General features: G+C 40.7%; 1 protein-coding gene across 4 annotated transcripts in view; it reads right to left on the minus strand.

Annotated features, from left to right (window-relative positions):
- OPHN1 (oligophrenin 1) overlaps positions 1-14,654 on the minus strand; it is a 155,054-nt gene that overhangs the window by 84,106 nt on the left and 56,294 nt on the right. For all 4 annotated transcript variants that reach the window (XM_073640914.1, XM_073640918.1, XM_073640917.1 and 1 more), the window contains exons 5-6: positions 13,057-13,128; positions 378-479 (exon numbers count right to left, since the gene is read on the minus strand). In XM_073640914.1, the coding sequence (XP_073497015.1) occupies positions 378-479; positions 13,057-13,128 (174 nt within the window). The remainder of the gene's footprint in view (positions 1-377; positions 480-13,056; positions 13,129-14,654) is intronic.

The raw sequence follows: 14,654 nt of genomic DNA on the forward strand, positions 1-14,654 counted from the left end.
AGGATGTGTATGAGTTATACATACTCCTGGCCAGTGGGTGCAGCCTCGTTTCCATACACATATTTTTTTATGATCCAATATTCAAATTTTATAGGTGGATTCATTTTAATGGCGTTTCTATTTTTTCCCCAGATAATCATTTTGGCTAATACACTTAAAAAGCAAAGAAAAAGTCTCATCTCTGTCAGTCCAACAACTGTGAAAAGTGGCCCCGTAGACAATGTCACTATATATTAAAAGTTTTTATCAGATACAGAAAACATTTTTTTGCATTCAACTACCAAAAGCCAATACTACAAAACACTAAAGGAGATTGGTCTGAACTTCTACCCCTATTAATCTAATGGCAACTAACATGTGAATCCTTCCTCACTCACCTCTTGTAGCTGTGCTTCCTTCTTCTTGGATGACAGATGCAGGTGTTTATCCAGCAACGAGTAAAACTTCTCACTGTCTCTGTCAAACTTCTTTTTTCTCTCCTAAAATGTTGGTATATAAGTAGGTTGGTTATTATCTTTATCTACAATTGTAATGCATGAATTACACTTCATAATACAATTACAGTGGATATAAAAGTCTGCACACCACTGTTACAATGAGAGTATTTTTATCATGTTAAAAAATAATTCCAAGAATCATTTCAGAACTTTTTCCACCTTTAACGTCATCCATAATCTGTACAATTCAAATGAGAAACAAACTGAAATATTTAAAGGGTAAAATAAAAATAACAAAACTAAAACAATGCGGTTGCATAAAGTGTGAACAACCTCTTATAACCGGGGATGTGGTAGCGTTCAGAATTAACTGGCATCATTTACAGTTATTCTGATTAACCCCATATAATGTATTGCTGTTCTAGTAGGATTTTCCTGACATTTTCTTAGTTGCTTTTTACAGCAAAAGCAATTGTCTGTAAACAGCTTACAACACAGCAAAGGGATCTCATTGTTGAAAGTTATTAGTCAGGAGAAAGGCACAAAAAAAATCCAAAGCACTAAATATGCCATGGACACTGGGGAGATGGTCATCAAGAAATGGCTTAAATTTGTAACAAAGTGACATGACCTAAAACTGAATGTCCCTCAAAACTAGATGAAAAGGCAAGAACAAAACTGATGCAGGAGACTGCCAAGAGGCCCACAGCAACATTAAATGAGCTGCAGGAATTTCTGGCAAGTACTGGTTATGTAACACATGTGACAACAATCTCCCATATACTTAAATGTCTAGCCTGTGGGGTAGGGTAGAAAGATTGAAGCCTTTTCTTACAAAGAAAAATATCCAAGCCCAGCTATGTGTAGCATAGCCAAAACCTTCAAGTCTGCCAAAAACATGTGTGCAAACATGCTGTGGTCTGATCAGACCAAAGTTGAACTTTTTGGTCATTATTCCAAAAGGAATGTTTGGCGCAAATCCACCACTTGACAACACAAAAAGAACATTATACCCAAAGTGAAGCATGGTGGAGGCAGAATTATGGTTTGGAACTATTTTTCGCCAGCTGGAACTGAAGCTTTAGTTAAGGTGGTAAGAATAATGAACAGTTCAAATATCAGTTAATTTTGTAACAATATTTTCAAGAATTGGCTAAAAAGCTCAAGATGAATTCTCCTTTCACTGTGACAACAACCCTAAGCATTCCTCCAAAACAAAAGAATGGCTTCCCAACAGTTTGAAAGGCCTAGTCAGAGCCCAGACCTGAATCTATTTAAAAATCTGTGGGTGGCCTGAAGAGGGCACTATACTCAGGAGATGAACTCGCAATCTGACAGATGTGGAGCACTACTGCAAGGAACAGTGTGCGCAGATAGATTCCTACGCCAAAAAGACTGACTGCTGTCATAAATTGAAAATGTACTTCAACAAAAGTATTAGTTTAAGGGTGTGTATAATTATGCAACCACATTATTTTATTATTTTTATTTTTCCACTTGAATATATTTCAGTTTTGTTTTTCAATTTAATTTTATAGATTATATCTATGGGGAACATGAAAATTGGTGGCTGAGATATTCAACCAGTTTGTAGGTCAGTTTTTGTCACCGATTGCAAATCTGCCCTTATTTTCTTCCATCAGCTCTAGTTAATGAGCTGTGATATACCCTATGCATATGAGCGATTGAACACTAGGACTGACGTCTACTAAAAGGACTGACGTCTACTAAACATTTTTTTTTTTTTGCCTTCTTGGTTATTAAAACAAATCCATATATGTAGATTTATTTTATGAAGAATTTACATCACAGAGTAATTATTAAACAAGCATACAAAGTTGTCATTGATACACTGTTCATTAGATACCTCGCAAAAGCGGCGCTTTAAAAATTTCTTGCAGTGGGTTGCGCCAGGGCAATCACTTTGAATAGACCAGCAGTAATCCACCATCATGTGGCTATCCCAGTGTCCTCGAATTCGGCGCGCTAATTAGGGCATCATGTGCACAGCACATCCGAATTCACATTGCTTTGCATGGCAGATGGTTTTACAAGCGTTTTCACGGCCATAAAAACGCCGCAAAAACGCTACGTGGGCACATGGCCTAAATCTTGGTGGAATCGTTCACCCTGCTCTTCACTTAGGTCACCAAGGTTTTCTGGGAAAGGATCCAAGTGGCTGTGGAGATAATGAACCTCGATAATCATTGTACAGCCAAGGTGACGGAAAGATAGCATTTTCTCTACTAGTTTAGTGTAATTATCTGCTTTAAAAAGTTCTCAAGAAAATTCTGAACAACCATACTGAAAGAAGACCAAGCATCGCCTCAGCACCGTTCAATGAATCTTAGAAGTGTGGATTTTTCATAATTCTTCTGATTTGAAGACCGTCAGAAATACCCAACTTTAGCTTCTCCTTGGTCAGCGCTAGAAATTTTCTGCAGATGAAGTGGACGCAGCTTCCCTCTTTGTTTGGAGCCTTTACAAACTGATTCATTAAAATTTAATGTGCAGTGAAAATGATCTTATTCCTGTCAACCAATGGTTCAGCAATTCCATTCTTTCCCCCTTCTCCATGTGTTCTCTCAGAGGCCTCTGTTATCTCACCCAGTGGTCATTTCTGATCTACTATCCCAGAGACAGATTAAACAGGGATTCCTAATGTATCAAACAAGCAGAGGGAAAAACACTAGAAAAATTAGCTTTCATTAACACCCAGATAGGGATAGCCAACGTGGAGCGGGGGTGCCAACCTCCGCTGTCAGTGTCTCATCCTCAGTTTCCCTTCCTGACGGCGGAGGTTGGCGCCTCTGTAGGACCAGAGCAATTGTGTTTTGCTCTTCAGTCACCTTAGTTGAGTGACCTATTGGGACTGAGATATTTGTTTCCATTTTGTAAAAACACACATTTTAGGCTAAGCTTAGAACTGGTCTATGAACGGCCACCATTGGCTTGGTCGGTATTGTGCCATGCCCATTTTAATCAGAAAGACTTCAACATTGTTGCAATAAACAAAATCACTTTCCTCCAAGAAGAATGGCAGTAAATCCTTTTCTCTGTTGCGACAGTATTTGATTTTGGTTTCCGGATGTAATAAATTCCTCTCTGCTACTCTACACACCAACAATTCTGCTGATTTCTTTGGGAGATTTAGCTCCGGCTGATTATGATTAAAAACTTGTGACACTGATGAGGTTTCTTAAAAATCACTGTCATAACGACTACTGTTTATAGGTGAAGAACAGGGTTCATCTTCAGGAAGCTCTTCTAGCTTATTGAACGATGGGACTGGTATTTCACAGAGTCTGCAGAGTCTAGGTCAGGATACATCCATTTACTCCGATTACATCCATTAATGCTTTATGACTTTATCACTGTGATCCCTTTGTTCTCTAGACCATAGGCATGCCAAATTTCAGACATTTCCTCGTACCATTGCCCACTGCCAAAATACAAGTTTTACCGACAATATGTGGAGCCCATGTCTTATCTTGGTCCCCTAGTGTTCTTTTGAAATCGCTTAGGTATGCCCTTTTCACAAAATCAGAAATTGATTTTCTTTGTTCCCTCAATGCAAACTCTTCACAAACGTACCAAAAGCAAGCGGGATGATTCAAACATGGTCTTTGTGAGGAGGTCATGGTTATCACCTGCAAGGGTGTAAAACATAAAGAGTACAGAAAATACAAAATAACTTTAAGAATGGTCTGCTGAATCAGTAAGCACCACACCTTTAAATTCTTAAGTATTCTAGAAAGGAACATACAGTGTCTAATTAATACCAACCTTTCACTCCCAAAGCCAGGAGCTCACTGACTCAGCTTGAACTGAAAAGACATCGCCGAGGTCACCAAATGCCCTACTGCGTTGTCACACATTTCAGTGGAACACTCCGCCAACAGAGTCGGTATACAATCACAGATGGTTAATTATGTATTTGACTAATACCTTAATACTTATCTAAATGTGCATTGCATATAAGTATTCAAGTATTTGTCACACACCTTACAGACCCATGTTTGTTCTATAATTAATACCAGTCGAGGAAAAATTGCAAAATTCATGTGTGGACAACTGTACATCATCTCCAAAAGTAGAGCTGCTTCAAAAAAAATAAATGACATATTCTGATTCAGGACAGAATATACCTAAAATCATGCCTAGTACTTGAAGCACCCCAATTTTTTTTATTTGCTCCCCAGTAATTAATTAGGTGACAATAAAGGCGGAAAAAGTTCTGAAATTATTCATTTTGATCTGATTTTTTTTACATCACAAAAACCTGGATGTGTAGACTTTTTTATATCCAGTGTATATTCTGAACAAAATATAAACATACATTGAGTTGCACTCCAACAGGAGTGGGCGATTTACTCCATTCCTTTTTCCCTGTAACTGGGGCTGGCATATTACTAGTTACAGTGGAAATGCAGCAATTTGGCTACATACTGACAGAGTTTTCAGGACCCAGCAGCTCCTGGTCTCTCTCCAGACCTAGCGATCACATGACCACTGAGCCAGGAGGAGGACGCACCGATGGCGCTTCCTAATACTGTATAAACAGTACTTTTTGAGTGCTGTGTATACAGCGATTGAGAAGATGGTAACAAACGTTGCCTTCTACACGGGGAGCTTGGCCGTGTCTCACAGTCAGCTCCCTACTCCCTCAAATACACGATTGCGTGCTGCTGCTCTACTATGCAATGACCTTTTAGAACATAGACCTCCCGGACATTTAAACTCTATGGGTGGCCTGGAAGTAGTTGACAAAATTTACAGATTCCCACTGTTTGAAATAAATTAATAAAGAATAATTTAAATAGCTCAACACAACTAATATAACAAATGGTTTCTCCATATGCAGCACAAAATACCATGATTACTGAATTCTGCAGTCTCCTAATTAGTCACCCCCTGAATAGAATCCCTCATACCAGCCACACATTTGTAAATCAGGTGCTGGTTAGTGGTGTACAAAGTTATGAGATCATTGTCTTGCACAAACAAAGTAAGGCCAAGTACCATTTATGGACTGTAATGCTAGGACCTACTGCAGGTCTCTTGACCCAGGCCAACAGTCGCGCAATTATCAAAGTCATATAGGATACCAAAAGATAGCAAATGCAGTGACTGTTCCTACAGACATTGTAGGAAGCAGAGATCACAAGTTCAAATTTAGAAGAACATCGACTACGCTCCCTGGATGTGGCAGAAAGATGAAGCGGTCACCGGCTGCCACCACATTCCTGCAGAGGAAGGTGGTCAAAAACCATCGAGTGACTGCAAAAGACCAAAGAAAGATATGGTGGCAGCAGGCACTGAAGTCTCACTTTGCACAGTATGAAGCATAAGCCTGAACTCCAAGATGTACACCTCTACTGACCCAATAGCACAAGAAAACTCAGTTGTGATAAGCTCAATACCATATAAATATTCAACACAAGCTTTGGGATTCTGTTCTGTGGATCAGAGGTATATCTGGAGGAGAAAGAATGAAGTGTGGAAAAGAATAACTGCCTACAATGAAACTTGGCGGTGGCTCAGTGATGTTCATGGGCTGCTTTCCTTCCTCTGGCACTGCAGTGTGTGACCTGGAGGGCATTACCTATTAGGAATGGGCCAAGACTTCTCAATAACGCTGCAGAAGCTGGTGTCTGGTGGTGGACCATGTTTGCAGCAGGTCATAGCAAAGGCTCTACTGAGTACTAAATGTTCTGGTGAAGCAGTAGAATTGTTGCTACGAAACCTAATTTACAATGGGGGTAGAATAATGTTGATTGTAACTGTTCACACATACAGTTGAAACCAGAAGTTTACATAGACTATATAAAAAGACACATATGCATGTTTTTCTCAATATCTGACATGAAATCAGAATAAACCTTTCCCGTTTTAGGTCAATTAGGATTACCATCATTTTTAATATTTGCCAAATGCCAGAATAATGAGAGAGAGAGAATGCTTTAAGGCATTTTTATTACTTGCTGCATTAGTATTTGGTACCATTGCCCTTAAACTGAATGACTTGGGTCAAAAGTTTGGGATATACTTCCACAAGCTTCTCACAATAGTTGGTTGGAATTTGGACCCATTCCTCCTGACAAAACTGGTGTAACTGGTCCAAGTTTGTAGGTCACCTTGCTCGCACCTGCCTTTTCAGCCTTGCCCATAAATTTTCAATAGGATTGAGATCAGGGCTTTGTGATGGCCACTCCAAAACATGGACTTTGTTATCCTTAAGCCACTTTACCAGTTTGGCAGTAAGCTTCGGCTCATTGTCCATTTGGAAGACCCATTTCCGCCCAAGCTTTAACTTCCTGGCTGATGTCTTGAGATGTTGCTTCAGTATCGCCATACAATCTTCTTTTCTCATGATGTCATCTATTTTGTGAAGTGCACCAGTCCCTCCTGGAGCAAAACAACCCCACAACATGATGCTGCCACCCGCGTGCTTCACAGATGGGATGGTGTTCTTAGGCTTCCAAGCTTCTCCCTTTTTCCTCCAAACGTAAAGATGGTGATTATGCCCAAAAAGTTCCATTTTAGTTTCATCAGACCACAGGACATGTCTCCAAAAATTAAGGTCTTTGCTCCTGTGTGCATTTGCAAACATTAATCTGGCTTTCTTATGTTTCTTTTGGAGTAATGGCTTCTTCCTGGCACAGTGGCCTTTAGCCCATGTTGATACAGTACTAGTTTCACTGTGGATATTGACACAATCTTACCAGCTTCCGCCATCATCTTCACAAGGTCTTTTGCTTTTGTCCTTGGGTTGATATGCACATGTTGGACCAAAGCACGTTCATCTCTGGGACACAGAACCCGTCTCCTTCCTGAGCAGTATGATGGCTGGACATTCCCATCTTGTTTGTACAGATGAACAAGGCACCTTCAGGTATCTTGAAATTGTACCCAAGGATGAACCAGACTTGTGCAAGTCCACAATTCTCTTCTTCATATCTTGGCTGATTTCTTTAGACTTTCCCATAATGCTACATAAAGAAGCAGTGTGTTTCAGGTGTGCATTAAAATACATCCACAGGTGTTTCTCTAACTCAGATGTTGCCAAAAAATATCATCATATGGGCAGTCAAGAATTGTTTAAAGGCATAGTAATCTTAGTTTATGTAAACTTTTGACTTTGCAGTAAGTAATAAAAATGCCTTAAAACATTCTCTCTCTCTTATTATTCTGGCATTTGGCAAATATTAACAATTATGATAATCCTAATTAACCTAAAATGGGAAAGGTTTATTCTGATTTCATGTCAGATATTGAGAAAAACATGCATATGTGTCTTTTTATATAGTGTATGGAAACTTCTGGCTTCAACTGTAGATACGCAGACACATATCTACATTTATGGTAGTTGAAGTCTAAGCAGTAGTTTTTTAATAGACTTGTTTCATAAAATCCTTCTCTGGCTACTCACAAAAAACCCTAATAACATTTCCGGGTATATTTAGAAGGAGCAGATTTGGTGCAGAAATTTCATTCATGTGAAAAAGGTTATTTCTGTAGGATGGGCATGGATTTCTGCAAACCCCATTCATTCAACTGGACAATTGCTACAGGTCTACCACGTGTGACCTGCCGAATTCTCCACAATGGGGTAGTAACTGGGAACAAAGCCTCTCTATAAGGAGCATGCACTTGGCTCACACACAGCATTATTCATGTTTGCAGTTAAACTCTGTGACATAAGTTTCTCTGAGTCATGCTTGGAAAAGATTAGACTATGCAAGACACTCATGAAGAGCTGATGAAACTGGACAGGGTTACTCAGCGGTGGGGAATGTAGTCATGGCGGATGAACAATACACATGCCTTATATTCAGAAGGAAACATTCAATTCAACAAGAAACATGCAGAGAAAGGACTAATCACATATAGCACAAAGAAGAAATAAAAGGATGAGTGTTCAAGGGATACACACAGATGGCGGGGAAAGCAGCAAAGGGGCGTCATCACGTCCATGTCAATATGGCAAGTCTCTATGTAGTGTAAGCACGGATAGAGTAGGCACACTCAATGGTGATTTCACACTTCCGGGAGGAATAATGGAGGAGCGGCCCTATGCAGGAAAACTTTATTTAGAATAGTTATTTTAGTGGGAGTTCAATTCGTACATTCACGTCCATACAAGTGTTTTGCAGTGGTCTGAATTCAGCCTAACTAACATAATACTTCCATAAATTTCAGCTAAGGTGTCCAGTGTCGGACTAGGGTGCCAGGGCATACCAGTGACCCTGATCCTAGGACCCATTGTTCAGTTACACTGCTCATGAAGAGGTTGGGGGGCCTACCAGGGGATTTACCTGCTCGCCTGTGGGCCAGTCTTGAAGATATCCATTCATGTGTTTTCATTGGTCATAGGGATAGGGAAATATGCTGCTACCATATGGCTGGCCATCAAATATATAGTTGAATTATGAATAGACAACGTCTCTGATTACAGCTCCCCTAACAATGAGTTATCGCTGCAGATCATGCTGTGCTAACTCCTGATGATCAACCTTCATCACCTGGTGCATCACACAGAGCCCATGTTCCTTTATGATGAATGACGTGCAGCGGCAGAAGAGGCTGAACACGATTACGATTGAAGCCATGAAGCCGGCACAGTGTACGAATTAGAGGCCTCGTTCAGCCTCAGGCTTTTTTTTTTCCCTCCCTGGTGAAAAACGGGACGATTTTCATCATTTTTTTTCCACTTATGAAAAAAAAAGGAAAGCTTCTCCTATCGGACAGTCAGAGAAAAACGGACAGGACACAGATGGCATCCGAGTGCTGTCAGAATTGTTCACAGACCCATAGAATTTCATTCCAACCTGTAATAAGCCACAGATCCTTGTGTTGGCTGCTCTAATTGGAGTAATTTAATGCTGGAATAGCAGTTGTCCACTAGTGGGCGCACAGTAGTCACGCTCCCTGCCTGGTGTGCAGGTTTCCTCCACGTTCTTCAGTGTTTACTAAGAGTCCATGTGAATGGCCGCCTTGCGTACAAGGCGTGTACACTACAGGGTACATTAACCCGTGCTAAGAAGTGGTGAGGACATGATGTAACCTCCAGGATCACAGATCTGATGATTGCTTCTAATTTAGAAGGCTCACTAGGAATAACATTGTAATTAAACTGTATGGAAAAAAACACCACAAGTCTTTGAACCCATAAAAGTATTAAAGCCAAATTACATTGTGTTCCTTGAAGCCAGAATTTAAAGTGCAAGTGGGTAATGAGCTGACAGTAGCCGGTCCTCGGAGCGTGTGTTTGGGAATGAATGGGTTACACCCCGGGAGGAGGTGGGAGCAGGATCTACACAGCTTCCAGCACTCTTGGCGGAGGCATATTCCCCATTCACTCATTGTGGCGGCCTCCAGATGGCCTGAGAGGACCCATCCCCTCCTAGAAGGGGCTCCCTCCCTCCCCCCCATCCTCCAGACTGGAGGGAGTCCCCACCAGGGAGACAACAAGCACATCCAGTTCTGGCTTTGGGGCAAACTTCCAAGAGGCCATTTTTCAATAAAAATGCTCTCAAAGCTATAAAATACAGGCAAGAAGCTAATAAGATTAATACAGTCATTTCCATATTATGTATTTATCTCATCATTGGTTTATGTCAGGGGCACCTGTCAGAATTGAAAAGATGTGAAAACTAGGTCAACTCTTCTGGAGCTGATGGCATTGGATCCTAAGAGTATATTCACACTGGGTCTCGTTCTGTCAACTTTTTAAGTGGGTGCAGTGAAAGAAATGGAGGAAGAAGAGCCAACAGAATGATCAAAATTGTCCGGAAAGCCATTCATTTGTAGAGGAAAACTACTTGCTGCTCACACGATCAGGCTTTCAAAGCTTTTAGAAGCAACGACCTGTCCATTCTTCAGGCGTTTTCCGATGGGAAGAAGCTCTATACTTTAGAACAGAAGTCAATGGGAAGGCTGAAGAGACGTTGGAAGACGCCCGGGCGTCCCTTTTTGCACACTGTGTCAGCATTTTTGTTTTCAATACCGCTAACATTTTCTTAATTGTTTAATTTATTTATAAAAAAAAATATTCATAAAATGGCAGTAAAAAGACAGACGAAAAATGGTCAAATAAAAACTGGTGGGGGGAAAAAATGTTGGAAACGCGCTCAGGAAACAGCCAAAAAACAGTTTAAAAAATATATATGTTTCAGGTTTACAGACCTCCAGAGAAGAAGAGTTTTCTGAGGCATCTACTGCTTGAAACTGGATGTTTTTGACAACCAGAGAAAGGCACAGTGTGAACATACCCTAAGGGTCTCCTCTAATGTGCTGTAAGGCCAGGTTCACATAATGCAGTTTAGTGCAGTCTTTCATGCAAATAACATTAGAACTGGACTAAAGATGGCCAAACTTATCAGATGGTTGTTGGCCAAAATGCTACAACCAGCAGCCATCACTCCCACCTCCCATACGCATCCATGCTTAGTGAAGAAGAGTGGCAGCCACTGACGAACACCTCTCGAGGCGGTTACTGGCGAACACCTCTCGTGGCGGTTACTGGCGAACACCTCTCGTGGCGGTTACTGGCGAACACCTCTCGTGGCGGCCACTGGCGTAGCTAAGCGCTCGGAGCACTTTTCTGCATACGGAGCTGTATTTTTTACTGTGACAGACAGAGCTTACTAGGCCAGAATGAGTGAAGTCTGAACCCTAGCTATGACCCTAACCCTAACCCTAACGGCTATCACATGAACTCTAGCAATATATGCTACCACTGAAAAAGTAGCATGTGTGAATTAAACTGTAAAAGGAATCTGTCACTGTACAAACAGTCCGATCTGTAGACAGCATGGTATGGAGCAGAAGCAGCTGAGAAGAATGAGAAATAGTTTATTGTAAAAGTTTCAGTATCACTTGTCATTTATTCATTGAAATCCCTAGTGTTTGTATACATAGGAGTCCGGTGGGCGGTCTTGCTAGTGATTGACAGCTATCTGCATGCACAGTCATACAGGAAAGACTGTCAATCATTAGTAGGACTGCCGACTGGACTCATATGTAAATACCATGGATGTCAATGAATACAATACAAGTTTTACCCCCAAAAAAAGTATATAAATCTGGATTTACCCCTCTTGCTTTATACCACCAGCACACTACAATGTAGATGAGCAGAGCCTTTTAAAGGGGTTGTATTTTCACAGCACAATGATGAAATATCCACGGAACAGGTCATCAATAACAGATCGGTGGTGGGCTAACACCCAAGTTATTTGCTATAGCAGTTACCAGATGTAAACACTTTTAATGGAGCTGCGGTGTAAAAGAACAGGAGCTGCGGTGTAAAAGAACAGGAGCTGCGGTGTAAAAGAACAGGAGCTGAGGTGTAAAAGAACAGGAGCTGCGGTGTAAAAGAACAGGAGCTGCGGTGTAAAAGAACAGGAGCTGCGGTGTAAAAGAACAGGAGCTGCGGTGTAAAAGAACAGGAGCTGCGGTGTAAAAGAACAGGAGCTGCGGTGTAAAAGAACAGGAGCTGCGGTGTAAAAGAACAGGAGCTGCGGTGTAAAAGAACAGGAGCTGCGGTGTAAAAGAACAGGAGCTGAGGTGTAAAAGAACAGGAGCTGAGCTCCAGTACCTGGCAGCGTCTGCTACATATTGAATAGAACTGTGCTTTGCAGCTCCATTTAAAGTGTTTACATACAGTGAGCCAACAGCAGCTGATTGCTGGGGGCACCAAGAGGTGAACGCCCAACTATGATATATTGATGACCTATCCAATGAACAGTTTGTCAATTTGTTGTGACTGGACAACCCCTGTAAGTAAATCCCTATTCCTTTGTCATAGACCCAGAGTGGAGAACTAGAACAAAAAGCAGCTCACTTTCTGTCGTACACGACCTTATATGCTATGGGCACACACTACTTTCATTGTGGAGGATGTAGAACCATGTTTTCCCCTTGACTACTGACACCCCCAGCAGGAAAGCTTGTTGAAGGACTCACTGTGATCAAGTGATTGCCAGCAGGTCCCCATTACGAAAAGGAGCGGTCTGTAGGTGAATTGAACATTTTAAGTGTGACTTCAACCAAAACATAAAAAACCATGGTGTGTCTAAATCCACATGTGCAGTAACTGAGGGTGGTCTCTGCTGCATAGTCCACTTCTTGTCATGAAGACTTCTCCTGCCCTCAGTTTCTGGAAGACTAATAATTAACTATTTGACAACTACTATTGTCAGCCATCAGTTTTCAAGAGCTGTTTTTTCCCCAAAAATCACACCTTACCACCTTCTTAGACTAAAAGCATCTAATCCAAGTGTACGGGAACATAGTTGACTAAGTTCATGGCAGTAAAGTTTTACAAGAGAAAAACAAGGAGTTTTGGGAAGAGAGAAATGGGTGAAAGAAGAAGCAATGAGCTCCTTCTACCAGGGCTACAAATAATTATGGCTAGCAGCCATGAACAGAAGTGTATCGAGAGGTACTGATACACAGACCTACTTTTCTTTTATTTTGGCCAATGTTTCTGAAAATAGTTGTGGCTACACGAGATGTGAACTAGACTAAAGGGAAGGAAACTCCATTCATGGCCTGTGTGTACACAGACTGTCAGTAGGAGCTCTTCGCAGCCCACGGCAGGATGTGGAAGTACCTTGGTGAGCCCAATTTGATCCTTGCGGAAAACCTCCAGGGGTTTGATCAGCAGTTCATCTGCATTTTGAAGCTGTGGTGGAAACAGAGAAATTGTCACTGCAGGAAAAAACAACATTGATAAAGAAGGTAACAAGCCAGAAAGAGGACTATTCAAGGAGGATTTGGCATGATGAGGTCTCCTGCTTGCCTCTAATGCAGCATACATTACTCTATTACAGGGGCAGAATTATATATGACTTCAATCTTACCCGGAGATGCTGTACTTCATTACAACAACTTATTACTTAGTACTAATTATATTAATCTTCAAAAATATCTACACATACATCACACATAATCCAAAATGTAAATCTTAACTTCTCATATGATTATATAAAATACAATCTAAGAAGTTGGAGACATCATCATGTTGAAAATACCAATAATGGGATAAATGGTTGTCAATAAAGATCTAATATCAAAGTGCATACATTTATAGGCTCCAGGATTTCAAATATCACTGTATGATACCAAGCCCATGTATCAGAAGTGAATTACCCCTGGTCAAAGTGCATAGTGCATAACTAGTTGATTACATAGATATGGTACATACAATGAAAATGAAATTGAGATCAAGAATATACCTCAAAAAGCATAGCAATACAAAACCATCATCAAAAAATGCTTAGTTCATCAATAAATATATGAGCCTAAGGGTATAATATACACAGCGGGTGAGATAAGTATTGCACACGTCAACAATTTTCAAAGTAAATATATTTCTAAAAGGTGCTATTGACATGAAATTCTCACCAGATGTCGGTAAGAACCCATCCAATCCACACAGGCAATGAAATCAAACCATAGATGTTCCTAAATTAAGTTATGTGTAATAATGAGAAGTGACACAGGGAAAGAGTATTGAACACATGAAGAAAGAGAGGTGCAAAAAGCCATGGAAGGTCATGACAGCAGCTGAAATCTATCATTAATTAGAAAACAATCCTGCTACTTAGTGAAAAATATCAGCTGGTTCAACTGATGGCCTATAAAAAGGTGTCTCATTAACAAGGTGCCACACAAGAAACACCTCATGATGGGTAAAACTAGTGAGCCGATTCAAGACCTTCACAACCTTATTGTTGCAAAACATTGTGATGGCATTGGTTACAGAAGAATTTCTAAACTACTGAAGGTTCCAGTGAGCACTGTTGGGGCCATAATCTGGAAGTGGACAAAACATAATTTTACCATAAACTAGTCATGACCAGATACTCCCCACAAGTTTTCAGACAAAGGAGTGAAAAGAATTATGAGAAGAGTTGTCCAAAAGCCAAAAAACCCCTGTGGAGAACTACCGAAAGACCAGTAATCAGCAGGTACAATTGTTGAAAAAATAGAATTAGACTTGCCGGTAATTCGGTTTCTAATAACCCACCACGACAGCACCAAAGGAGGAGGGTGTCACCCCACCCTAATAGGGACAGGAAACACAAAGAGGTTAAATAGCCCCTCCCTCATCTTCCCTCCAGTGTTTTTATAAAGGACCACACAAGTATGGATGCTTCAAATTATATTTATTCAAATTAAATGATTGAGGATTATTAGAAACCGAAT

The sequence above is a fragment of the Phyllobates terribilis genome, unplaced genomic scaffold, assembly GCF_046119375.1.
Source record: "Phyllobates terribilis strain yellow unplaced genomic scaffold, ASM4611937v1 Scaffold_7__3_contigs__length_470593459, whole genome shotgun sequence".
Lineage (NCBI taxonomy): Eukaryota > Metazoa > Chordata > Amphibia > Anura > Dendrobatidae > Phyllobates > Phyllobates terribilis.